At 42.5% G+C, this 27,390-nt stretch overlaps 1 protein-coding gene across 2 annotated transcripts in view; it reads right to left on the bottom strand.

Moving 5' to 3' along the window:
* chmp1b (charged multivesicular body protein 1B) overlaps positions 1-27,178 on the bottom strand; it is a 49,003-nt gene extending 21,825 nt beyond the window's left edge. The window contains exons 1-5 of one of the 2 annotated variants that reach the window (XM_073058674.1): positions 27,066-27,172; positions 22,562-22,659; positions 19,569-19,715; positions 7,732-7,800; positions 5,846-5,953 (exon numbers count right to left, since the gene is read on the bottom strand). In XM_073058674.1, the coding sequence (XP_072914775.1) occupies positions 5,846-5,953; positions 7,732-7,800; positions 19,569-19,715; positions 22,562-22,659; positions 27,066-27,084 (441 nt within the window). In that variant the 5' untranslated portion in view covers positions 27,085-27,172. Of the gene's footprint in view, positions 1-5,845; positions 5,954-7,731; positions 7,801-19,568; positions 19,716-22,561; positions 22,660-27,065 lie in introns of both variants that reach the window. The other variant, XM_073058675.1, reaches the window with a different exon arrangement.
* Positions 27,179-27,390: the final 212 nt, after the last annotated feature.

Below are 27,390 nucleotides of genomic sequence, written 5' to 3'. Positions count from 1 at the left end.
TTGATTGGGAAAATCAGGTTAGTGCTAGATTCCAGGAGGGGGAATTTCTAGAAAGCCTATAAGATGGCTTTTCGAGCAGCTTGTGGTTGAGCCCACGAGGGGATCAGTTATTCTGGACTGAGTGCTGTGCAATGATCCAGAATTGATTAGAGAGCTTAAGGCAAAAGAATCCTTAGAGGCAAGTGATCACAATATGATCAAATTCATCTTGAAGGAGAAGCTAAAGTAAGATGTATCAATATGACAGTGGAGTAAAGGGAATTACAGAGGCATGAGAGAGGAGTTGTCTAGAATTGATTGGAAAAGAACACTGGCAGGGATGACAGCAGAGCAACAATGGCTAGAGCTTCTGGAGCAATTTGGAAGGCACAGGATATGTACATCCCAAATAGGAAGAAGTTAGTGGGGAGTTAGAGGATTGGGAAGCTTTTAAAAACCAACAGCAGGCAACTAATAATGTCATTAAGAAGTTAAAGATGGAATATGAAAGTAAGCTAGTCAATAACATTAGAGAGAATACCAAAACACTCTTCAGATACATAAAGTAAAAGAGAGTGCCAAGAGTGGATATCGGGCCACTGGAAAACGATGCTGGAGAGATAGTAATGGGGGACAACAAAATGGCGAACGAACTGAATAAATATTTTGTGTCAGTCTTCATTGTGGAAGACATGAGCAGTATGGTAGAAGCTCCAGGTGTCAGGGGACATGAAGTATGTGAAGTTACCATTACTAGAAAGAAGGTTCTTAGGAAACTGAAAGGTCTGAAGGTAGATCAGTCACCTGGTCCAGATGGTGTACACCCCAGGGTTCTGAAAAAGGTGGCTAAAGAGATCATGGAGGCATTAGTAATGAACTTTCAAGAGCCATGACATTTTGGAAGGGTTCCAGAAGAGTAGGAAATTGGAAATGTCTCTCCACTCTTCAAGAAGGGAAAGAGACATAAAAAAGAGGCAGAGAGTGAAGAAGTATAGAAGTCAAATAGAAGTATAGAAGGCATCTCAGAGAGAAGCCATTTTTTTAACAGATCGGGGAAAAGAGGCTAGACTACGCAGGCGCGTGACATAGCGCGCCAAAGGTTTAAACAAAAAGACCGCCATATACAGCTGCCATCGTCTGAGTGGACTAAGTCAGAGTGGGACGGCTTTGGCTCAACAGGCTTCGGTGTGAACAGGCAAGGCGAGGGTAGGTTCCGGTAAGTTTTGTTTTTGTTCGTTTAGAGTAGGGAGAATGCCAGGCAGGATGTTGGAATGCTCCTCTTGCAGGATGTTGGAAGTCAGGGAGACCTCTGGTGTCCCTGACAACGACACCTGCAAGAAGTGCATCCAGCTGCAGCTCCTAACAAATCGTGTTAGGGAACTGGAGCCGGATTATTCGAGAGAATGAGGAGTTTATAGTAGTAGCTACAGGGAGGCAGTTACATCAAAGGAGCAGTGCACAGGTAATTGGGTTACCGTCAGGCGAGAGAAGGGGAAAGGGCAGGCAGAGCAGGGCGCCCCTGTGGCCATTCCCCTCAACAACAAGTATTGGATACTGTTGAGGGAGGTGACTTAGCTGGGACAAGCTGCAGAAGCCAGATTTCTGGCACTGAGTCTGGTTCTGCAGTGCAGAAGGGAGGGGGAAAGAAGAGGAGAGCAGTAGTGATAGGGGACTCGATAGTTAGAGGTACAGACAGAAGGTTCTGTGGTCGTGACAGAGACTCCCATATGGTTTGTTGCCTCCCTGGTGCCAGGGTCAGGGATGTCTCTGATCACATGCACAGCATTCTGAAATGGGAGGGTGAGCAGCCAGATGTCACGGTACACATCGGTACTAATGACGTAGGAAGAAAGAGTGAGGATGTCCTGAAGAGTGAGTATAGAGAGCTTGGTAGGAAGTTAAAAAGCAGGACCTTGAGGGTGGTAATCTCAGGATTGCTACCTGTGCCACGTGTCAGTGAGGGCAAGAGTAGGATGCTCTGGAGGTTGAACACGTGGCTGAGGAACTGGTGTAGGGGGCAGGATTTCAGATTTCAGGATTATTGGGACCTCTTCTGGGGCAGGTGGGACCTGTACAAGAGAGATGGGTTACACCTGAACTACAAGGGGACCAATATCCTTGCAGGGAGGTTTGTTAATGCTGTTGGGGAGGGGTTTAAACTAGATTTGCAGGGACATGGGAACCAGAGTGCCAGAGTAGATAGTGGAGCGGGGGTGAAAATAAATGATGTTAAAGTTTCATGCAAAGTCACAAATAGAAGGGTTGTGTGTGGTGGTAATAATCTTTTGAGGTGTGTCTATTTCAATGCGAGGAGTATTGTGGGGAAGGCTGATGAGCTGAAGGCATGGATTGACACGTGGAGTTATGACATTGTAGCCATTAGTGAAACTTGGCTACAGGAGGGGCAGGACTGGCAGCTTAATGTTCCAGGGTTAATGTTCCTGTCAGGATTAAATACAAAGTGAATAAGAATAAGGAACCTTGGTTCTCGAGGGATATTGGAACTCTGATAAAGAAGAGAGAGATGTATGACATGTATAGAAAACAGGGAGCAAATAAGTTACTTGAGGAGTATAAAAAGTGCAAAAAAATACTTAAGAAAGAAATCAGGAGGGCTAAAAGAAGACATGAGGTTGCTTTGGCAGTCAAGGTGAAGGATAATCCTAAGAGCTTCTACAGGTATGTTAAGAGCAAAAGGATAGTAAGGGATAAAATTGGTTCTCTTTAAGATCAGAGTGGTTGGCTATGTATGGAGCCAAAAGAAATGGGAGAGATATTAAATGGTTTTTTTGCATTGTATTGACTAAGGAAACTGGAATGGAGTCTATGGAAACAAGGCAAACAAGTAGGAAGGCCATGGAACTTATACAGATTAAAGAGGAGGAGGTGCTTGCTGTCTTGAGGCAAATCAGAGTAGATAAATCCCCAGGACCCAACAGGGTATTCCCTCGGACCTTGAGGGAGACTAGTGTTGAAATTGCAGGGGCCCTGGCAGAAATATTTAAAATGTTGATATCCATGGGTAGGTGCCAGAGGATTGGAGGATAGCTCATGTAGTTCCGTTGTTTAAAAAAGGCTCCAAAAGTAAGCCGGGAAATTATAGGCCGGTAAGTTTGACATCGGTAGTAGGTAAATTATTGGAAGGAATACTAAGAGATAGGATCTACAAGTATTTGGATAGACAGGGACTTATTAGAAAAAGTCAGCATGGCTTTATGCGTGGTAGGTCACGTTTAACCAATCTATTAGAGTTTTTCGAGGAAGTTACCAGGAAAATGGATGAAGAGAAGGCAGTGGATGTTGTATACATAGACTTTAGTAAGGCCTTTGACAAGGTCCCGCATGGGAGGTTAGTTAGGAAGATTCAGTCGCTAGGTATACATGGAGAGGCAGTAAATTGGATTAGACATTGGCTCAATGGAAGAAGCCAGAGAGTGGTAGTGGAGGATTGTTACTCTGAGTGGAGGCCTGTGACTAGCGGTGTGCCACAGGGATCTGTGCTGAGTCCATTGTTATTTAGATAGATAGATAGATAGATAGATACTTTATTCATCCCCATGGGGAAATACAACATTTTTTCCAATGTCCCATACACTTATTGTAGCAAAACTAATTACATACAATACTTAACTTAGTAAAAATATGATATGCATCTAAAATCACCCTCTCAAAAAGCATTAATAAATAGCTTTTAAAAAGTTCTTAAGTAGTTGACTTAAATACATTGAGTCCTAACCCCGGCACTTTAACATATCTTACTCCTGGCGGTTGAATTGTAAAGCCGAATGGCATTGGGGTGTATTGATCTCTTCATCCTGTCTGAGGAACATTGCATCAATAGCAACCTGTCGCTGAAACTGCTTCTCTGTCTCTGGATGGTGCTATGTAGAGGATGTTCAGGGTTTTCCATGATTGACCGTAGCCTACTCAGCGCCCTTCGCTCTGCTACCGATGTTATACTCTCCAGTACTTTGCCCACGACAGAGCGCGCCTTCCTTACCAGCTTATTAGGACATTTGATATTTGTCATCTATATCAATGATCTGGATGATAATGTGGAAAATTGGATCAGCAAATTTGCTGATGATACGAAGATTGGAGGTGTAGTGGACAGTGAGGAAGGTTTTCAAAGCTTGCAGAGGGATTTGGACCAGTTGGAGGAATGGGCTGAAAAATGGCAGATGGAGTTTAATGTGGACAAGTGTGAGGTATTGCACTTCGGAAGGTCAAACCAAGGTAGAACATACAAGGTAAATGGTAGGACACTGAGGAGTGCAGTAGAACAGAGGGATCTGGGAGTACAGATACATAATTCCCTAAAAGTGGCGTCACAGGGGGATAGGGTCGTAAAGAGAGCTTTTGGTACATTGGCCTTTATAAATCAAAGTATTGAGTATAAGAGTTGGAATGTAATGGTGAGGTTGTATAAGATGAGGGACTTTGTCAAACACCTCACTAAAATCCACACAGACAACATCCACTGCCCTACTCTCGACAATCTCTTGTCACCTTGTCAAAACACTTAATAAAGTTAGTAAGACAGAATGCCTAGGTGAATTGCTCCATACACGTTGTAGACTGTACAAATTCAAGCAGTTTCGTAAGGCGGCATTCTGGGCCAAACAATCTCCAGTTGCTTCATCAATATATCCTCCAACAATGCTCCATGAGAAGGCAGGGACATTGACTCACTGCATAATGATCTACAATTTGAAGTCGTCTGCATGCGGCAACAGCAAAACAAACTTCAGGCCACTGTGAAAATTGGAAAGTAACTCTCAGACAATTACCAATTCCGGTAAGAAAGCTATTACTTCAGGCAATCTATTATCAAACTGAATATTGCACACTGAGCTTTCCATTTTTTAGGAAAGTAACTGAAGATGATGTTTTTGGGATAGGAAACTGCCCACAAGAAATGGAAATGGGGAATGAAAAACATGTGCTTCAAAGCCTCAAGACTTCACACAGTCCAAAGTCGGTGCCATCCCTGACAACACTTGTGTCTCTCAGACTGAAGGCATGAGAAATGCAGGGCACACTGAAATATAAAGATAGAAGAGCCAAGAATTTTCAGCAATAAATACAACTGTAAGAAAGATCATGCCAAGTTGTTCTGTAACCATTGCACACTGACAGGCTCAGTGTACTCTGCCCGCATTTGGTTACGGTGGGTTGAGTGCTGAAAGTGTATTTACATTGATCATATGGAAATGATTCAAAATTTCCCTTTAACGAACATCTATGTTTATTCATTTTCTTTTAGCTCTCCAGCAGAGCTCTAAATTTTAGTTGTCTCAAAGAGACATGGTTAAAACTTACTTGAGAAATAGGTAAGTAATATTACTATGTTATGGAGTCATGCATTCGACTCTGGTACGGAAAAGTCCTTCCACTGGTTGGTACATTTCCCAATCTTGAGAAAGCCATTGTAGGCAAGATAGTTTCCACCTTGCTGATACCATGCTGTCATTGACTTAGCATACATTAGTGAATCCAATCAAGATATTGCAGGAGAACAAGGCTTCAATGCTATCATTATCACCTCAATGATGCACCCATTTAACAAAATTTAACACCCATTTAACCATTTCACTCGTAAAAACCTTGGGATAAAGTAACCAACAGGTTGCTTACAGAGTTTCAAAAGGAAGAGTTTGTTCTAATTTGTAATTAAATATAATTATTTAATCAAATCTAACAAGGATACTGGCCACAATTTGAACTTTCTCCTGAATGCTAGAATTAAAGATGAACCTCTTCTACCAATTTTCAAGGTGATGGTAGATTAAAAAAAGGAAATGATCAGTGTCAGAAATCAGACTGATTTGATAAATCCAAAACAGATGATATCTGTATCCCTCACCTGTGGTGTAGTTAGAGTTGTGGTACTGCTCATAGTGTCCTCCATCTGCTGGGTCTGTACGTCTAACGTTTCAAACTGATGTTCAAATTTATCCATTAGGGCAGAAATCTAAAAGGTAAAGAAGTAATAATATTACTATACAAGTGGTGTGATAATTCTCAGGAGGACTACACACAAATTATTGCACTAATAATGTCCTGCACTCGCTCCTTTCTTCCTGCAATTGTGCGCTGTTAAGTTCATCACAAAATTGAATTAACTTTCCATTAACTTTGCATTTCTTTTCCTGTTGTCTTATCCTGATTCAAAATGATCATCTTCTTTCATAATAACAACTAACGATATACTAATCAAATATTGTTTAATGCAACACAAGATTGACCTCCGAAATTGATGTTACTTCATTTTTTCTATTAAAATTGCATTATTACTGACATGTCTAAATTGTATTAAATTTCTGTTGCTGCCATATCACTATCACATTACAAACGACAAAACACAACTTTATACTGCCCTCACAGTTTGAAAAGACTTCGTTTCCAAATCAACATCAGAGCACCAAAATGCAACTTAAATTCATGTTGCTTTGATGTCACAACATAAATGCCCTCAGAGTCAATCTTTCGAATACTTCAGCATCTACCCAGAAATCAGTCGTACAAGGTGGGTGATGCACTCCTCCTTTCTACATGGAAGAAATGTGTTCATACAAATCATTTACTATAATGATTAATGACTATAATGAAACTTTGTCACATGGTGTGAGCAGAATCATCTGCAGCTTAATGTGAAAAAGACTAAGGAGCTGGTGGTGGACCTGAGGAGGGCTAAGGCACCAGTGACCCCTGTTTCCATCCAAAGGGTCAGTGTGGACATGGTGGAGGATTACAAATACCTGGGGATATGAATTGACAATAAACTGGACTGGTCAAAGAACACTGAGGCCGTCTACAAGAAGGGTCAGAGCCGTCTCTACTTCCTGAGGAGACTGAGGTCCTTTAACATCTGCCGGATGATGCTGAGGATGTTCTATGAGTCTGTGGTGGCCAGTGCTATCACGTTTGCTGTTGTGTGCTGGGGCAGCAGACACCAACAGAATCAACAAACTCATTTGTAAGGCCAGCGATGTTGTGGGGGTGGAACTGGACTCTCTGATGGTGGTGTCTGAAAAGAGGATGCTGTCCAAGTTGCATGCCATCTTGGACAATGTCTCCCATCCACTCCATAATGTACTGGTTAAGCACAGGAGTACATTCAGCCAGAGACTCATTCCACCGAGATGCAACACTGAGTGTCATAGGAAGTCATTCCTGCCTGTAGCCATCAAACTTTACAACTCCTTCCTCGGAGTGTCAGACACCCTGAGCCAATAGGCTGGTCCTGGACTTATTTCCACTTGACATAATTTACCTATTATTATTTAATTATTTATGGTTTCATATTGCTATATTTCTACACTATTCTTGGTTGGTGCGACTGTAATGAAACCCAATTTCCCTCGGGATCAATAAAGTATGTCTGTCTGTCTTCAAAACAGTAAATGCTGAAAATATTCTGATTTACAATAACAATTCAAGAATATTGTTTTATTTTATACTTGTGGAAGGGAACCTTTAGTTTGTGATTATAAACACTACTTCCTAACTGTATGTTTCTTCTATTTCTGACTGCCAATGTCAACTCCTTTTCTGCCCAAATCCAACTGGGTCATGGGTACACAATCTGACGGTACACTGTTCTTATTCAAGGCTTCAAAATATTACAGAACTACCAGGAATATACACATAGGGAATGAAAGAAAAGTCAGAATCTTCCTTTTTTTGTGTTTGAATACAACACTGTGAGACATTCAACTACATAGGTAGGTCATTTATATTAACAGATACCTTTTCCAGGTTCATACTTTTTAAGGTGATATCCATGGATTTGACAACTCCTGCCATCGATTTGGTTACCTAAAATAAAACATTATCATCAGTTAAATGCAAAAAGTACCTCACAGTCATGATCAATTAGTAGCTACTCACTAATACTATATACGTCATTCCACAAACAAACATACAGTGACAGCATTTGTCATGCAATTAACAGTTGAGTAAACTTGCAATGCAAATGAAGACTAGATTCTTGTCCTACCATAGCAGATAATAAATTTGTTGATAAGTTCAACAGAATGATGTAGATTGTAGATAGTGGTAGTCTTGATTTTACTCTAGATGATATAGCTCCTACACTGCTAATGCTTCACATCCAACTTCCATTTCATTCCTGACTCAGAAGAGGACTCAGCAGCATTATAAAACAAGTGACAACTCTGGAAACCCCTGCCCTTCACCAGGACAGAGATACATTCCTATCCATGTAAGAGTCAAAGTATCTGTCAAACACTGCAGTTGTTCATCATTTCCTCTGGCAACTCATTCTATAAACTTACTACCCTCCTCTCTGGTCTTTCAAATCTTTCGTGCCTTACCCTCAAACTTGTAACCCTCCCTCACCCCACCTAGGGAAAAGACTGTGATTATGCCTCTTATATTTTATAAATCTCTATGAGGTCACACTTCAGCCTCCTGAACTTATGGGAAAATAGTCCCAACCAACCCAGCCTCCCTTCTAATTCAAGCAATTAGAAAATCCCAGTAAAATTCTTCTAAATCTTTTCTCTATCTTTTTTTAATGACATCCTTTCTATAGCATGGTGACCACACTTCACACAATAGTCCAAGTGCGGTCTCACCAATAACCTCAACAGTCATTATGTGTCCCATCTCCTGGACTCAATGTCCTGCCCAGTGCAATAAAAGCTAGCCAAATGCTTTAATTACCACCTTGTCTAACTGTATCTGTACTCCCAGGTCTCTTGCTTTATAAGACTCTTTTAGATAACACACTTTACTGTCCATTATGCCACCAACTTTGGTGTTATTGTTAAATTTAGCAACCATGATAATGATATTCTCATTCAAATGAATAGAAGACTCAAGCTCTCCACACTCAGCAGCATCATTTACACCTTATCACAGCTTAATCATATATTATCACAATGTTGTGACCAGACTATTCCAGGTGTGGTTCCACCAATGATTTGTACAACTGTAGCTTGTACACTCCTGTATTCAGCACCCTGACTGTCATGCACCTTCTCCATTGCCCAGTCTGTCTTTGTTGCCAGTTTCAGGGAATTGTGTAACTGTGCACTGTGTACTGTGTACCTGTACCCTTAGGTCTCTCTGTCCAACAACATTTCCCAGGGCCCTGACACTCACCATGCAAGTCCTGTCCTGGTTTACCTCCCCAAAATGTATTAGTTTGCACTTGTCTGAATTAAATTCCACCCGCTGTTCCCGTGCTCGCTTTCCCACTACACCACAAAGTCAGTGTCACCTGCAAACTTATGAATCTACATTATCTTCCACCTTATTCATATAAATGACAAACAATAGCGGGCCTGGCACAGAGATCAATGGTCACAGGCCTCTGTCCTCTAATCCGAAACATTTCACCTTCCACTATTTCTTCAGCAGTTTGAACGGGTCACGACCGCACAAGTGAGTGGAGGTCGGCCAGTGAGAACAGCGGGAAGAGTTTAAAAGGAAGACAGATTTACAAAGCGGGAGTCAGAGGAGTGGGCGACAGAGTAGGAAGGTTTTGGCTGAACGGAGCTTCGGCAATAAAGGTTTGAGGCCAGGTAGGTTATCTGTTTAAAATAAAGACAGAGAGTATGGTGTGAGGCCAGTTTTCTGTGCTTGGTGTCAGATGTGGGAGGTCCTGGAGACTCCCAGCCTCTTGGATGACCACATCTGCACAAGGTGTGTTGAGCTGCAGCTCCTTAGGGAAACTAACTTCCAGTTAGGGAACAGGAGATGCAGCTTGATGACTGTCATCTGACCAGGAAGAGTGAGGAGGTGATAGAGAGGAGCAATAGGCAGGTGGTCACCACGGGACCACAGGAGACAGAGAAGTGGGTAACAGTCAGGATAGGGAAGGGCAAGAAGCAGGTATTAGAGAATACCCCAATGGCTGTCCCCCTTAACAATAAGTATTCCTGCTTGAGTACTACTGGGGGGGGGGGGAGAACTGCCTACCTGGGGGAAACAACAGTGGCCGCGCCTCTGGCACAGAGTCTGGCCCTGTGGCTCAGAAGGGTAGGGAAAGGAAGAGGATGGCAGCAGTGATAGGGGACTCTATAGTTAGGGGGTGAGATAGGTGATTCTGTGGACGCAGGAAAGAAACGCAGATGGTAGTTTGCCTTCCAGGTGCCAGGGTCCGGGATGTTTCTGATCGCGTCCACGATATCTTGAAGTGGGAAGGAGAACAGCCAGAGGTCGTGGTACATATTGGTACCAACGACATAGGAAGGAAAAGGGAGGAGGTTCTGAAAAAAGACAAAAGGGAGTTAGGAAGGAAGTTGAGAAGCAGGACCACAAAGGTAGTAATCTCGGGATTACTGCCTGTGCCAGTGACAGTGAGTATAAGGATAGAATGAGGTGGAGGATAAATGCGTGGCTGAGGGATTGGAGCAGGGGTCAGGGATTCAGATTTCTGGATCTCCGGGACCTCTTCTGGGGCAAAAAGGACGGGTTGCACTTGAATCTGAGGGGGACCAGTATCCTGGCAGGGAGGCTTGCTAAGGCTATTGGGGAAAGTGTAAATCAGAATTGCTGGAGGGTGGGAACCGAACTGACAGAGGAAAGGGAGGTTGGCTCACAAATAGAGAAAGCTTGGAGACAGTGCATAGGCAGGTGATAGGGAAGGGAAGCGCTCAGTCCAATGGTTTGAGATTGTCTATTTTAATGCGATGAGTATCGTGAATAAAGCAGATGAGCTTAGAGCGTGGATCAGCACTTGGAGTTATGATGTTGTGGCCATTACAGACTTGGATGGTGCAGGGGCAGGAATGGCTACCTCAAGTGCCAGGCTTTAGATGTTTCAGAAAGGATAGGGAGGGAGGCAAAAGATGTGGGGGTGTGGAAATGTAGATCAGAGATAGTGTCACGGATTGGGAAAGGAGGAAGTCATGGAGGGATTGTCTACGGAGTCTCTGTGGGTGTAAGTTAGGAATAGGAAGGGGTCAATAACTCTACTGGGTGTTTTTTATAGACCACCCAGTAGTAACAGGGACATCAAGGAGCAGATAGAGAGACAGATTCTGAAAAGGAGTAATAATTTGTGGTGGGAGATTTTAATTTCCCAAATATTGATTGCCATCTCGCTGGAGTGAGGGGTTTAGATGGGGTGGAGTTTGTTAGGTGTGTTCAGGAAGGTTTCTTGACACAATATGTAGATAAGCCTACAAGAGGAGAGGCTGTACTTGATCTGGTGTTGGGAAATAAACCTGGTCAGGTGGCAGGTCTCTCAGTGGGAGAACATTTTGGAGATAGTGATCACAATTCTATCTCCTTTACCATAGCATTGGAGAGGGATAGAAATAGACAAGTTTGGGAAATGTTTAATTGGAGTAAGGGGAAATATGAGGCTATCAGGCAGGAACTTGGAAGCATAAATTGGAAACAAATGTTTTCAGGGAAATGTACTGAAGAAATGTGGCAAATGTTCAGGGGATATTTGCGTGGGGTTCTGAGTAGGTACGTTCCAATGAGACATGGAAAGGATGGTAGGGTACAAGATCCATGGTGCACAAAGGCTGCTGTAAATCTAATCAAGAAGAAATGAAGAGCTTACGAAACATTCAAAAAAACTAGGTAACGATATGAATCTAGAACGTTATAAGGCTTAAGGCTAGCAGGAAGATGCTTAAGAATGAAATTAGGAAAGCCAGAAGGGGCCATGAGAAGGCCTTGGCAGACAGGATTAAGGAAAACCCCAAGGCATTCTACAAGTATGTAAAGAGCAAGAGGATAAGATGTGAGAGAATAGGCCCAATCAAGTGTGACAGTGTAACTGGAGGAGATAGCAGAGGTACTTAATGAGAACTTTGCTTCAGTATTCACTACGGAAAAGGATCTTAGTAATTGTAGGGATGACATGCAGCAGACTGAAAAGCTTGAGAATGTAGATATTAAGAAAGAGGATGCTGGAGCTTTTGGAAAGCATCAAGTTGGATACGTCACGTGGACTGGACAGGCTGTACCCCAGGCTACTGTGGCAAGTGAAGTAGGAGATTGGTGAGACTCTGGCAATGATCTTTGTATCATCAAAGGGGATGGGAGAGGTTCTCGAGGATTGGAGGGTTGCTGATGTTGTTCCTTTATTTAAGAAAGGAAGTAGGGATAGCCCAGGAAATTATAGACCAGTGAGTCTTACTTCAGTGGTTGGTAAGTTGATGGAGAAGATCCTGAGAGGCAGGATTTATAAATATTTTGAGAGGCATAATATGATTAGGAATAGTCAGCATGGCTTTGTCAAAGGCAGGTCATGCCATACAAGCCTGATTGAATTTTTTGAGGATGTGACTAAACACATTGAAGAAGGTAAAGCCGTAGATGTAGTGTAAATGGATTTTAGCAAGACATTTGATAAGGTACCCCATGCAAGGCTTATTGAGAAAGTAAGGAGGCATGGGATCCAAGGGGACATTGCTTTGTGTATCCAGAACTGGCTTGCCCACAGAAGGCAAAGAGTGGTTGTTTTCGGGTCATATTCTGCATGGAGGCCGGTGACCAGTGGTGTGCCTCAGGGATCTGTTCTTTGTGATTTTTATAAATGACCTGGATGAGGAAGTGGAGGGATGGGTTAGTAAATTTGCTGATGACACAAAGGTTGGGAGTGTTGTGGATAGTGTGGAGGGCTGTCAGAGGTTACAGCAGGACATTGATAGGATGCAAAACTGGGCTGAGAAGTGGCAGATGGCGTTCAACCCAGATAAATGTGAGGTGGTTCATTTTGATGGAAAAATATGATGGAAGAATATAGTATTAATGGTAAGACTCTTGGCAGTGTGGAGGATCAAAGGGATCTTGGGGTCCGAGCCTACAGGACACTCAAAGCTGCTACGCAGGTTGACTCTGTAGTTAAGAAGGCAGATGGTGCATTGGCCTTCATCAAATGTGGGATTGAGTTTAAGAGCAGAGAGGTAATGTTGCAGCTATATAGGACCCTGGCAGACCCTACTTGGAGTACTGTGCCTCACTTTGGGAAGGACATGGAAACCACAGAAACGGTGCAGAGGAGATTTATAAGGATGTTGCCTGGATTGGGGAGCTTGCTTTATGAGAATAGGTTGAGTAAACTCGGTCTTTTCTCCTTGGAGCGACGGAGGATGAGAGGTGACTTGATAGAGGTGTACAGGATAATGAGAGCCATTGATCCTGTGGATAGTCAGAGGCTTTTCCCCAGAGCTGAAATTGCTAGTATGAGAGGATATAGTTTTAAGGTGCTTTGGAATAGATACAGAGGAGATGTCAGGAGTAAGTTTTTATGTAGAAAGTGGTGAGTAAGTGGAATGGGTTGCCGGCGGCAGTGGTAGAGGCAGATACAATAGGGTCCTTTAAGAGACTTTTGGATGGCAGCTTAGAAAAATCGAGGGCTATGGGTAAAGCCTAGGTAGTTCTAAGGTAGGGACATGTTCGGCACAGCTTTGTGGGCCAAAGGGCCTGTATTGTGCTGTAGGTTTTCTATGTTTCCACTACCGCCCTCTGACAGTTCACACCAAACTAATTGCTTAGCTCACACTGGATCTCATCTGCTCGAATCTTCCAGACCAGTCTACCATATGGACCTTGCTGAAGTTCACGTAGACAATGTCCACTGCCTTGTCCTTATCAATTCTCTTGGTCACCTCTTAGAATACTCAATCAGTTCTGTGAGACACAACTTCCCACACACAAAACTATGTTAACTATCCCTAGTTCTTGCCTTTCCCAATGCAGGTTGATCCTGTCTCTCAGAATCCCACCCCACCCAGTATCTTATCCACCTTTGATGTTGTTTTTCAGCCTGTAGCTCCCCAACTTGTTCTTACAGATATTGTTGTATTTCTGACATGATAGGCATCAATTATGTCAGATACTCAAGACAATATCAATGCTCAAAGTAAATTGCATACTCCAATTATATTAGATAAATAACAATAATAATAGCACGGTAGCTATTCGATAGCTGGTAGAATATGCTCATCTGGAAGTGGAAAACACTAGGGATAGTGCTGTCAAGAAATCACTTGGCATACTTGGCTATAAAAGTTGTCAGGTCTTGTTGCAGCTGTATAAAACGTTGTTTCGTCTACACTTGGAATACTGTGTGCTGAGGGAACTTGCAAAGTTTTTGAGAAGGTTCACAAGACCGTGCGCTGGATTGGAAAGTGTGAGCTATTATTAAGGTTGGACAAACATCAATAGAGCGCTGCAGGGCCGGCAGCAATTTGACAGATCTGTGCTACATTAGGATAGGGATTTTTTGAGTAGATACTCCAGACATAAGGTTTGACCAGAGCTGTTGTAATTTCACAAAGCAGTCAGTGAATAAAGTATGATGGGTTTTGGATTACAGCGAAGTACATTCGGAAGTAGAAAAGTATATGGAGAGACAGGCAGGATTGGCAAAAGATTCCAGGGAGCTGACCATAAAAGGGAGAAAGAAGGTGTGGGTGAGATTAATTTGAAGGCTAAATCAGAGGAATGAAGAAATGCTGTAGAGCTGCAAGCAGTTTCTGAAACAAGGAACTTGAAGAATCAAGAACAAAGAGAGTTTAAACCTGATGAAACTGGAACAGACAAATTATGATCAGGAGAGATGGGTGAGCAAGGACTGCAGAATTTTAGCTCAAGCTCACAGAACATGAAGGTGCAGAACCTGAAAGGCTGCCTTATAGAAGAATTAAACCAACAACCCCGAATGAATCTAAACCCTGTTCCCTGCATATTGACCACATCCTTCTCTCATATTCATATACCTTTATCTAAGAGTGCTCATAACATTTCCATGCCATCTTCCTCAACATCACCCTGGCAAGGTATTCCAGGCTCCTACCACTCTCTCTGAAAACAAAACTTGCCTTTCCTCGGAACTTTCCCCTTTTCGCTATAATTATATGCCCCCTAGTATTTCAATTCTGGAAAAAAATACTGGCTGTCTACTCTATCATGCATAATTTTATAAACCTCCATCAACTCTTCTCTCAGCTACTGCTGCTCTAAAGAAAACAATCCAAGCTTGTCCAATCTCTTCACACAGTACATGTCCTCAAAACCTGGCAGCATCCTGGTAAACGCACACAAAATGCTGGAGAAACTCAGCAGGTCAGGCAACATCTATGGAAAGGAATAAAAAGCCAACAATTCAGACCAAGACCCTCCGTCAGGACCCGAAAGAGGAATGAAGCCAGAAGTTGGGAGGAGGGGAAAGAGTACAAGTAGAAGGTGATAGGTGAAGCCAGGTGAGTGGAGAGAGGGGGATGAAGTATGAAGCTGCAAGGTGATAGGTGGAAAAGGCTGGAGAAGGAGGAATCTGATAGGAAAGGAAAATGGACCATGGGAGAAAGGGAAGGAGGAGGGGCACCAGAGGGAGATGATTAGCAAAGGGGGAGAGGTAAAGATGTGTCTGGTAGTACAGCCCTGTTGAAAATGGTGATATTTGAACAGAGAAGGCAAATGACATATGTAACTGATCTTGATAAATTTGATGAGCCTAGTGGCAACAAATAAAATGGACCCATTTCTCTTTGTAAAATGGGTCAAAAACAGGGGACACTGATTCAAGGTAGAAGGTTGAAAGAGGACAGACGAATGGTAGGCACCTTAAAATTTCTGTTTGTAGAACCATAAATTCTCATCATATTCAAGAAAGAAAGCATGCAAACATTTAGTGATCCTTGTTTTTGGTAGTAATGTACACTCAGTGGCCTCTTTAGCACTTCACTTTGTTTATCTATGTGTAGATTTAATTCTTTCCGAAGTTACTGTGTGTTGTGTGTACTACTGTGCTTTACACCCTGGCCTGGAGAATGTTGTCTTGCTTGACGGTATGTACTGTAGTTAAATGATCTGAAGTGTGATTTAAGTGACTTTGACCATGGAATGATTGTTGGCATTAAACAGGGTGGCTTGAATATCTGAGAAAAAGCTGTTCTCCTGGGACTTCCACAATCACTGGATTGTAGCCTGTGCCACATGCCTGTGAGGGAAGAATGGGACAACGTATAAGAGACAAATGTGTGACTGAAGAGTTGGTACGTGGGGGTAGGGTATCAGATTTATAGATCATTGGGATTTCTTCTCGCAAAGGTATGACCTGTACAAAAAGAACAGGTTGCATCTGATCTCAAAGGGGCCAAGCTGATTGTGAGCAGGTTTGCTGGAGATGTCGGGGAGAGGTTAGGCGAGGTTGGCAGGAGCATGGGAACTGGACTGTTGAGGCACTCAATCCAACAGTTGGTCTAAAAGTAATGTGCAGACTGTGAGGAAGGGTAAGGCATAAAGACAGTCAGTTGGACATGTGAGGAGTATTACGAACAAGGGCGATGAAGCATGGATCTTAATTAAAATAAAATACAGATCAGTTCATCAAAACATGATTTTGCATTACAGAAACGGCTATTGCAAGGACATGTTTGGCTTCTCAATCTTGCAGGGTATAGATGTTTCAAAAAGGACAAGGAGGAATTTAAAATAATGTCACTGCTAATTGGAGATGCTATCCCAGCTGTAGGATCCTCTACCAAGTTGGTGTGGGTGGAAGTCAGAATCAGCAAGGGGGTCATCACCCTTTTGGGAGTATTCTACAGGACACCAATGGACACAGAGGAGCTGATCAGTAAAAAGATTTAGAAAAAGTGCAAAAATAACATGATTGGTACCTGCAAAAGGTGTATTTTTGGCAGAATTTCTAAACACGAGAAATTCCACAGATGCTGATAATCGAGAGTAACACAAGCAAAATGCTGGAGGAACTCAGCAGGTCAGGCAGCATCTATGGAAATTAAGAAACAGTCGGCGTTTTGGGCTAAGATCCTTCTCCAGGACTAGAAAGGAAGGGGGAAGAAGCCAGAATAAAAAGCTGTTGAGTGGGGGGAGGAGGATAGCTACAAGGTGAAAGGTGAAGCCAGGTGGGAGGGGAAGGTAAAAGGCTGTAGAGGTGAGAATCTGATGGGAGAGGACAGTGGACCATAGGAGAAAGGAAATGAGGGGACCCGGTGGAGGTGATAAGCAGGTGAGAAGAGGCAAGAGGCCAGATCGGTGAATAGAAGAAGAGGGGACAGGGGGGGAAGGATTTTTTTTTACCAGAAGGAGAAATCAAAATTCAAGCCATTAAGTTGGAGGCTACCCAGATGGAATATAAGGTGTTGCTCCTCTATCCTGAGGGTGACCTCACCATGACATAACAGGAGGCCGTGGACCCACACATTGGAATGGAAATGGGAATCAGAATTAAAATGTTTGGCCACTGGGAAGTCCACTTTTGGCAGATGGAGCGGATACGCTCGACGAAGCGGTCCCCCAATTTTCAATTTATACTGGGTCTCACCAGTGTAGAGAAGGCCACATCAGGAGCACTGGACACAATAGACAACCCTAGCAGATTCGTAGGTAAAATGCCGCCTCACCTGTAAGGACTGTTTGGAGCCCTGCTTGGAGGTGAATGGGCAGGTGTAGTACTTTGGCCACTTGAAAGGTTAAGTGCTAGGAGAGAGATTCGTGGGGAGAGTTGAGTAGACAAGGGAATCATGGAAGGAATGATCCCTGCAGAAAGTGGAGAGAGGGAGAGAGTTAAAGATGCGTTTGTTGGTAGAATCCCTTTAGAGATGGCAGAAGATGCACAGAATTATATGCCGAATGTGGAGGCTCATGGGGTGATGGGTAAGGACAGGAGGAATTCTATCACTGTTAAGGTGGCAGGAAGATATGAGCGCAGATGTTCGGGAAATGGAGGAGGTGCAGGTGAGGACAACATTGATGGTGGAGAAAGGGAAAACTCGTTCTTTGGATTTTTATAAATAATGAATGAGGAAGTGGAGGAGTTATTTAGTAAGTTTGCAAAAGGCACAAAGGTTGGCGGTGTTGTGGATAGTGTAGAAGGTTGTTGTAGAGTACAATGGGACAGATGCAGAGCTGGGCTGAATGGTGGCAGATGGAGTTCAGTCCAGAGAAGCATGAAAAGATATACCTTGGAAGACTGAACTTGAAGGCGGAAGACGAGGTCAATGGCAGGATTCTTAGAAGTGAGGAACAGAGGAGTCTTGAGGTCCAAGTCAAAAGATCCATCAAAACTACTGCACAAGTTGACAGAGCGATTAAAGCATATGGTGTGTTGGCCTTCATTAATGAGAGACTGAGTTGAAGAGCTGAGATAGTGTTGCAACTCCAGAAAACCCTAGTTAGGCCACACTTGGAGTTTTGTGTTCATTTCTATTTCTCGACACCTCATTATAGAAAGGATGTGGAAGCTTCAGAGTGTGCAGAGGAAATTTACCCGGATGATGTCTGGATTAGAGAATGTGTCCATTAGGAAAAGCTGAATGAGCTAAGATTTTTTCCCTTGGAGCAACAAAGGATGACAGGCAACTTGATAGAGGTGTATAAGATTATGAGAAACATAGATAGAATGGACAACTCACACCTTTTTCCCAGGGCAGCTGTGGCCAATGCCACGAGTGGAAAAGGTTTAGGGAGATGTTAGAAATGATGGCTCTGGAATGCACTCCCAGGGCTGGTAGTGGAAGCTGATTCAATAGGGACATTTATCTGATTCCTAGATATGTAAAATGAAAAAATCTAAGGGCTTTGATTATGTGGGAGGGAAGCGTTAGACTGATTGTGGAATAGGTTCATAAAGGTTAAAACAACATCAGGCTGAAGGGCCCCAGTGTACCTTACAGTTTTATGTTCTATGGGTTGAGGAGTGGATGGAGAAATAACTTTAGCTACCATCTGTTTAGATGAAGGAACACCCCTCCCCCCTGCTGCAGATAACATAATTGAAAGGAAGCCCTTTGTTTGGAAGAGTAAAGATAAGCTAATAAAGGGTTGCGGTGGTATGGGACTGTTATTGGATATTTCTTCTGAGCCTGCATGTACGTTATTAATTTGAACAATGATAGAGAGGCTTTGACGAATGCCCCGCCCAGGAGATTATCGGAAATCCTTCCTGAAATAGCCTTAAAGGAATGATATTGTCCTTTTTTCTTCAGAGTTCAGCAGTCTATTGCATCATTTTCACACAATAAATTTTGATGCCAAGAGACGGTGAACCATGGTAAATAGCCATAAATAATACAACATATGACTTTAGCTCAGAATACTTCAGCCCTGTGGCAGGAAAGCCTGACTTTGAACACTCAAAGTGGATTCATGCTGTCATAGTCACCCAGCACAAAAACACCATGTTCAGCTAATGTTGTGTTGTTCCCCATTGACACTAATTCTATTTTCACACACCAGGGACGTTTCCTTCAATGTTTTGCCTGCTGAAGTGCCTGTCTAAATGAATTATACAATTTAGTTTCTGATTTCACCCCCTCCTTTGTCAGCGTGATTTAGGCTCACACACACAATTTTTCAGTCGAAACAGACTATGTTGGGAATAGATTTTGGAGGCAGAAAATAATACAGCTAATTTGTCACATAAAGCTGATGTGAGTCTATCTCTATCTCTTATTAATGACAAATTAACCATCCGAATTGTATAATACAATACTGTCCACCAATAAACATTCTTGTGCTGATATACAAAACTATAACACCAGTGAACTTCAATACAGCATTGCAAACAGCCTGAATTTATTTTCCCATTGACTCAGATGTAGATGTAGCAGCTTGGAATTGAGTACCTTGCCCATTGTAACTGCACTCTGAACTCGTGCAGCCACTGCATCCACTCTCGCACTCATTCGCAGGAAGTTGATGGACTGATTCTTTTGTCGGATTGCATTTTCTGCATGTATTCTTGCTACTTCTGTATTACCTTTTTGAACTGCCTGTAAATGTAATAAAGTAGACATTTGAAAACTGAAAATTAAGCTTTGAGTCCAGAATTAGCAAGGGCTAAATACAATTATTATTATTACGTAACATTGTATCTAAGACTTTCCTTTCAATACCCATGAATTGGTTTTGTTTCTATTGCAGTGCATTTGCAAACCTCCGTCAAGGGGAAAAAAAATCACGCACAATACAAACCAATGATTTTCAAAAACAATAATATCAGTTTATGTTACAGAAAGTATGTGTTCATTGCTTAGTTCTGGTCCACAAAAGCCAACATTTCACACATCAACTTTCCCATAACACTTGCTGGTTTGACTATTTATCTTGGATGATAAATACACCACAATTTGTACACAAATTCTATTTTGCATTGATTCAGCAATTGCAGCTGTACAGCATATCTAAAGTAATGCACAATATAAATTACCTCAAAAATATACTGGTATATGATTCTAAAGAGAAGAGGGTCCACTGATCCTTCACAGCAAAAAATTGTCCAGTTAGAAACTCCAGTAAATAATACTGTAACGTTATTTTACCAATTTGAAATTATAGATTATCCTATAAGAATTAGTTAACTTCAAAGGAATCTGAAAGCCAAATTCTTGTAATAAAAATGAAGTAATGCAAATGAAGTCGTGAAGAAGGGTCTTGGCCTGAAACATTAACAGCTTAATCTTTTCCATAGATGCTGTCTGACATGCTGAGTTCCTCCAGCATTTTGTGTGTGTCACTGAGGATATGCAAAGTTTACCTCAAACATTTCAGCAGGAAGCCTTTGCACCCTTTAAGACTGTCTATTTCACCTATTAAAATCCTGCTAATTATCTTTCATACTAAGAATTTTCAAAGTTTGGAGTAACAATTGGTAGACAATTTCACACATAAACCCCTGAATTTACCCAGAAGGATTAACAAAGCATTTATTTATTTTATTTTAGAATAAAAATTCTAGATGTTAACTGCTGATTTGTAAGTTTCACTTGCAGCTTTAGACCACCAACTTTCATTTAAATAGCATATTTAATGTAAAAATCCATCATGCTGAAACATGTATTTTCCTTTCCTGTTGCTCGGCCATTGATAACAGATTAATAGAAATATGTTAATGCAGAAGGTCATAAATCTGAGGGCTATAAATTGGTTACTGGGGAAGTCAGAGGTTGGGACTGACAGACTCCTGAATACAATAAATGCCGATTAATTGGGACACATCGGAACCAGTACACTTTGGCCCAATTAAGTTGCTATCCCAATTAGCCGAAGTTTCATGCAAATAGTTAAAAAGGTATTGAGACAAATTATTTGAGTAACAAATTATGTATTAAAATGAAATACAGAACATCAGTACTATAAAACTTTATAGGTTCTTCATTTTCATTGTAACATTCAATCAAGATTGTAGATACCTTCAAATTGTTGAAACAGTAACATAGTTTCATTTTCACTCACCGCCATGTCTGGCATCTCCAAGCCTGAATGCTTGAAACCACAGTGAACAAACAACAGCTTTGAATTGTCCTGCTGTTTATTTTTTGCCAGCTATCAGTGACAACAATCATTGCCTTCTGAGCAGAAACACACGCAACTGGCACACTTTAAAACAGCGTACAGCGTAGTGTCTAATGGCCACACAAGTGCACACAACTGATGCTAGTCAGAAACTGTTTGGCAACATTCATTGTCTACACTAGTTACTGGCTTGCAGAATGCAACTTCTGACAGAATGCAACGCTGTGGATATGTTAATAATCAGCACTTCACTGATTTCTTTACTGTCAATTGAATTGCCTTTGAACTCAAGTCCCAAAACAATCTATGCACATTAAACATATGATATCTAGTAACGTAGCCTGCTTGGGAGATAGCTTCTCTTTTCAGAACTGGATATTAACTCTCTCATTCTCAGAGTGTGTGATTTAAACAATTGCTAAATGATCTGAACTGTGGATTAGAACAGTGGTGTAAAACAACATAGTGCTGATTGTAAAACATATCAAAAGGAGTTAATACTGCATCAACTTTGTTATCTTTGAAACTGATTTTGTTTATATTGATAAATATTGAATAACTGATTATCTGAACTGTAAGCGAATTTACGTAGCTCGTCCCCAAGAATAGTTTGGGATTAAATTGTATTCTTCAATAGTGTCAGACATAAGTGATGTACCTATTTATCCTGACCATTTAAACTAACTAAATTATGCTAAATAAAAGCAACATTTTTCTTTTAACAGCAGTTAGAACACTTCACAATCCAATTCAATCTTACTTTCTATCAGTAAACAGACACATGTACAACAGATAACCTACACAGAGGTTCACACTCAACAGTGGCTTCTGGATTTATCATAAAGATGACAATTTAGTAACCAAGACAAAAACACTCCTTTTGAACTTCTTGCTATTCTCTAATAATAATCCTGTTGCTGCTATTGACTGATATTCAACCAATCAACTGGTTCAGATACTTAGACTATTACACATATTTTCACTGGAAAAACATCTATTAGGAAATCAGTAAAATCATTCCAAAACACTCAACAGAATTTTGTAGTTTCTGCACATGATTCAAAAGGTCCCAATAGACAGATTCTGAAAACCGCGAGTTATGAGTTTGATACTTTAAACAACTACCTGATAATGTTGAGTAATCAAGGATGGAGCTGATCGGATGAAATCTGTTAAATGCTCATGCACAAATTTGGACAAAACAACTAGCAGGTGACAGGTAAATAGAACAAAGTACATCTGTGGCAATGAGAATGGTGCTCAGGAAACAGGATGATGAAACGTACATTGCATGAATTTTACGACCAGACAGCTAATTAATTACCTTTTTGATTTTGGCTTTTTCTGCTTTTTCTTCTTTATCACACTTTTTGGCATTTCTGGAAAGTTCCTTTGCAGCAAACTTAAGATTAAACAAGTGTTCTGAAGAAACGTTAAGGATATAATGTCCAAAATGACTCCCACTAACCAGAAAAGACAAGTAGTAATGTTTAAACACTCCTTACTGCTGCAATGCCACGTAAGAAGTTCTAGGATAAAAGCAATACTGTAAATCATTTTAGAACAAAATAGTTCAATGTGTTTGAAACAAAACATAAATTCAACCACATTAAACAGCTTTAGCTGTTATTAGATTCTGATACTAGAGGCATTAAAGCTCTTTAAACTCAAAGACAATAATTAGCTGAGCTGGTTGTCATGATAAATAACTGTAACTACGGCTTTCATTGTTTAGATAAACAGTAAATTACAATACTCCAGATCACACCAGACTATGTATGATGAGTCTACGATGATTGACCTGAAGGTTAGCAGAGTCAATAACATAAGGAAAAGTGAGGGTCTTCAATCATGTTAAAATAATACAAAGACAAGAGTACCTGCAGATACTAGAAATCCAAAGCAACACACACAAAATGCTGGAGCTCAGCAGACTAGGCAGCATTTATGGAAAAGAGTAAACAGTTGATGTTTCAGGCCAAGACCCTTCATCAGGACTGGAAAAAACGGTGAGAAGTTAGAGCAAGAAGGTGGAGGGGAGGAGGAAGTACAAGGTGATAGGTGAGACCGGGAGAGAGGGAGGGGTGAAGTAAAGAGCTGGGAAGCTGATAGGTGAAAAAGATAAAGGCTGGAGAAGGGGGAACTTGATAAAAGGTAGAAGGCCATGGAATAAAGGGGAGGAGGAAGAGCACCAGAGGGAGATGATGGGCAGGTAAAGACAGGAGGTGAGAGAGGGAAATGGGAATGCCGGGGGGGGGGGGGGGCTCAGCAATTACCAAAGTCTGAGAAATCAATTTTAATGCCATTATTGGAGGCTATCCAGATGGAATATAAGGTGTTGTTTCTCCATCCTGAGTGTGGCCTCATCACGACAGCAGAGGAGGTGATGGATAGACACGCCGGAATGGGAATGGGAAGTGGAATTGAAGTGGGTGTTCAGTAGGAGACCCCGCTTTCTCTGGTGAATGGAGCTTAGCTGCTCAGTGAAGCGATCTCTCAATCTACGTCGAGTCTCACAGATATACAGGAGGCCACACCAACAGCACCGAACACAGTATACGACCCCAACAGACTCACAGGTGAAGTGTCGCCTCATCTGGAAGGATTGTTTCAGTGAATTTATTTGGTCCATTTCCAACACCTCCCTCCCCCTTCTCCACCTCTCTGTCTCTATCCCTGGAGGCAGTATATCTACTGCTAGCTTTTACAAACCCACTGATTCTCACACCTAGAATTACCTCTTCCATCTTTCCTGTCATTTGTAGAAATGCCATCCCTTTCTGTCAGTTCCTCTGTCTTCACATCTGCTCTCAGGATGAGGCTTTTCATTCCAGAACTACTAAGACGTACCTCTTCTTCAAAGAAAGGAGCTTCCTTCCTCCACCAATGATGCCTTCATCTGCATTTCTTCCATTTTGTGCACATCTGCCTTCGCCCCATCCTCCTACCACCTCACCAGGGTTCCTATCATCCTCACCTACCACCCCAGTAGCTTCTGTGTCCAGCACATAATTCTTCATAACCTCCACAACATTTTTCCCTTTGCCCCCAACCCCACTTTTAGTAGGGATCTCTCCCTTGCAACTACCTTGTCCATTCATCCCTCCCCACTGTTCTATCTCCTGGTACTTATTCTTGCAAGTGGAACAGGTGCTACACCTGCCCCAATACCTCCTCCCTCACTACCATTCAGGGCCCTAAACAGTCCTTCCAGATGAGGTGACACTTGGGGTCATCTACTGTATCCGGAACTCCTGGTGTGGCCTGCTGTATATCGGTGAGACCTGACGTAGATTGGGAGACCGCTTCTCCGAGCACCTACACGCCATCCACCAGAAAGAGCAGGATCTCCCAGCGACCACCCATTTCTATTCCAAAATGTCAGTCCACGGCCTCCTCTACTGGTCACAATGAGACCACACACAGGTTGGAGAAACACCACTTTATATTCCAGCTGGGAGCCTCCAATCTGATGGCATGAACATTGATTTCTCGAACTTCTGATAATTAGCACACTGCACCCTTCCCCCCTCACCATTCCCATTCCAGTATCTCATCTCATTTCCTTACCTGCATCAACTCCCCCTCTGGTGCTCTTCCTCCTCCCCTTTATTCCATGGCCTTCTACCTTCGTATATCAGGTTCCCCCTTCTCCAGCCTTTATCTTTTACACCTATCAGCTTCCCAGCTCTTTACTTCACCCCTCCCTCTCTCCCGGTCTCACCTATCACCTTGTACTTCCTCCTCCCCCCCAACTTCCTGCTCTAACTTCTCACCTTTTTTTCCAGTCCTGATGAAGGGTCTTGGCCTGAAATGTCAACTGTACTCTTTTCCATAGATGCTGCCTGCCCTGCTGAGTCCTGATTTAAATGCCGAGCCTAGTCAAGTTAATGATTGTTACTGGAGGGGACAGAGATTATGGAAAAGAATTTCATAGATCTGGAGAATTACACAGCACAGAAAATGGCCCCATAGCCCAGCATGTCTATGCTCACTTTCTCCACATCAGGTCTATAATCGTCAAGTTGTGTTTCAAGACTAGCGTTTATCTTTTTTTTCATAATTAAGAGCTGAGAAGCAACTTCTTTCAGCTGCCGCACTTTTCCTGGAAAAATTACTCTTGCTTTATTCATGAATAGAACATTCCAAAGGTTTAGCCCAGCAGCAATGAAGGAATGTTACTCTATTTCTAAGTCAGGGTAGTCTACATCAGAGAGGCGGCAGCTGTGTGGGGCATAAAAACTAAAATAATTTGTTCTTTAATAGTTATTCATGGGTACAGAAAACACTGAAAATGTGATTTGACTAATTTCGATAGATGGCTCTGTTGCTAAAATCGGCATAAAGGAATAAGGGTACTTGCTTGATTGAAACTTCTGGCAGTTCCTGTCAGCTGTGGCAGCTTGTAGTCCAAAATCCCTGAAGCTCACGGTATACCAGCAACAACTGCTGCCTTATGAGATTTGGACTACTTACCTGATATACCTTGATGCATTGAAGAATACTGTCAAATCCACAGCCAGGTTAGCATTTTACCTTGTTACCTCAATGGGTAGGCCGCAGCATTTTCCTGCATGATACCAAACTCCCACACTACCATTCCAAGCTCTGAACAGCAACCGATTGCAGGAAGAAAAGATCAAAGGACCACCTTAGATCCTCCTTGAAAACCAGTATCAAACTCATTCATAAAAAGTGGAAATGGAGCATCCAACACAGTGCCCACCATGTCAAGCTCATCTGTGCACTGTGTGGGTTAGATGTCAGTCACCTCAGCACCCATGGAAAGAGTGAAAGCATCCTCAATCCCGAGAGTCTGCTGTGAGTACCATGGTCCGACTATGCCCAACTTCCCAAAGCTAATATTCTATCATTTCTCACAAAAAAAACACATGAAACAAAGCTGCAAATGACTGTAGCCCAGCTCAGAGTAGTACTCTGCCAAGGGACCAGTGATTGAAGTGTCTCCCATTTCCAGCAGGCTGTAGTAACATCCCCACCTCTCCCCCCCTCCTCCTCCACTCGGACTAATCACACACACCCTCATCCCACCTCTGGAATGGTCACTGCACCAGCCTCCATTTCCACTGGTGATCACAGCCTCCCTTCCATTGGGGTGATGACAGCCCCACCCCCTTCCCTTTGGCAGTACTACCAGAGTGATGACTGGAGTCAAGTATGATGTTTTCCTAAGAGATTGTCTATTGGTGGAGCTTCACTTAACGAAGCTAGACCCACATGTAAATCTCACACTATTGCTCTCTTAGCCATTTGCTGATCACCGCAGGATTTAATCCAGGATGTTAGGGAGCATTCCCTTAATGGATAACAGGTGGGGAGGCTGATACAGCCACAGGGTCTTTGACAGATTGGTGGTATGGGGTGCAAGACAACCAGAATTGTCCTTTCCCACAACTGTCAATACCAATACCCCTCGCCCCGGGGACAAACACTCACTCCTCCAGGTATTCACAGATCCTTCTCTCCCACCGGGGTCGAAGGCCACCCTTCCAATGGGGCAGATCACCAACACCCCTCTCCCCGGGGTGATGACAAATACTGACCCTCCATCCCAGAGGTATTCACAGATCCTTCTCTCCCGCCGTGGTCGAAGACCACCCCTCCAATGAGTCCGATCACTAACACAAGGCGTCCTCGGAACTGATCCATTCCTCCCCTCCCTGGGAAATCCCAGGACTCCCTCCCTTCTCCCCAGGGGTAATCACAACACCAAGCGCAGAACCCCCTCTCGAGACAAAGCAAGCGGTGGGTAAATGACACAATCACCCCGCCGACCCGCACACTCGACCCCAACACAACAAGGATACTTTCCATACTAGACGACATAGTTCAGATTCGGAACCTCGACCACAACAAACCGCACTCCTTCCGCTTCCGCTCACTGCGAGTGTGATGTCACTGGATGCAAGGCGCATCACCGTGTCACGTGGGGCCGATGCCATCCGGTGCTCTGAGCGCCGATGTCACTGAAATGTTTCTTCACGCTTCAGGCATTTTCTCCGTATTTATTGCTTATTCATTGATAATGTTTTCTTCCCTTTTGTATTTGCAGTTTGTAATATTTTGCACGTTGGTTTTTGGCCCGCTCTGCCTTCCATTGATTCTATTGTGTTCCTTGTATTTGCTGTGAAT

Source organism: Hemitrygon akajei, chromosome 10 (genome assembly GCF_048418815.1).
Source record: "Hemitrygon akajei chromosome 10, sHemAka1.3, whole genome shotgun sequence".
NCBI lineage: Eukaryota > Metazoa > Chordata > Chondrichthyes > Myliobatiformes > Dasyatidae > Hemitrygon > Hemitrygon akajei.
Note: the sequence above shows the minus strand (reverse complement) of the source record. Positions and strands in the feature narration are given on the sequence as shown.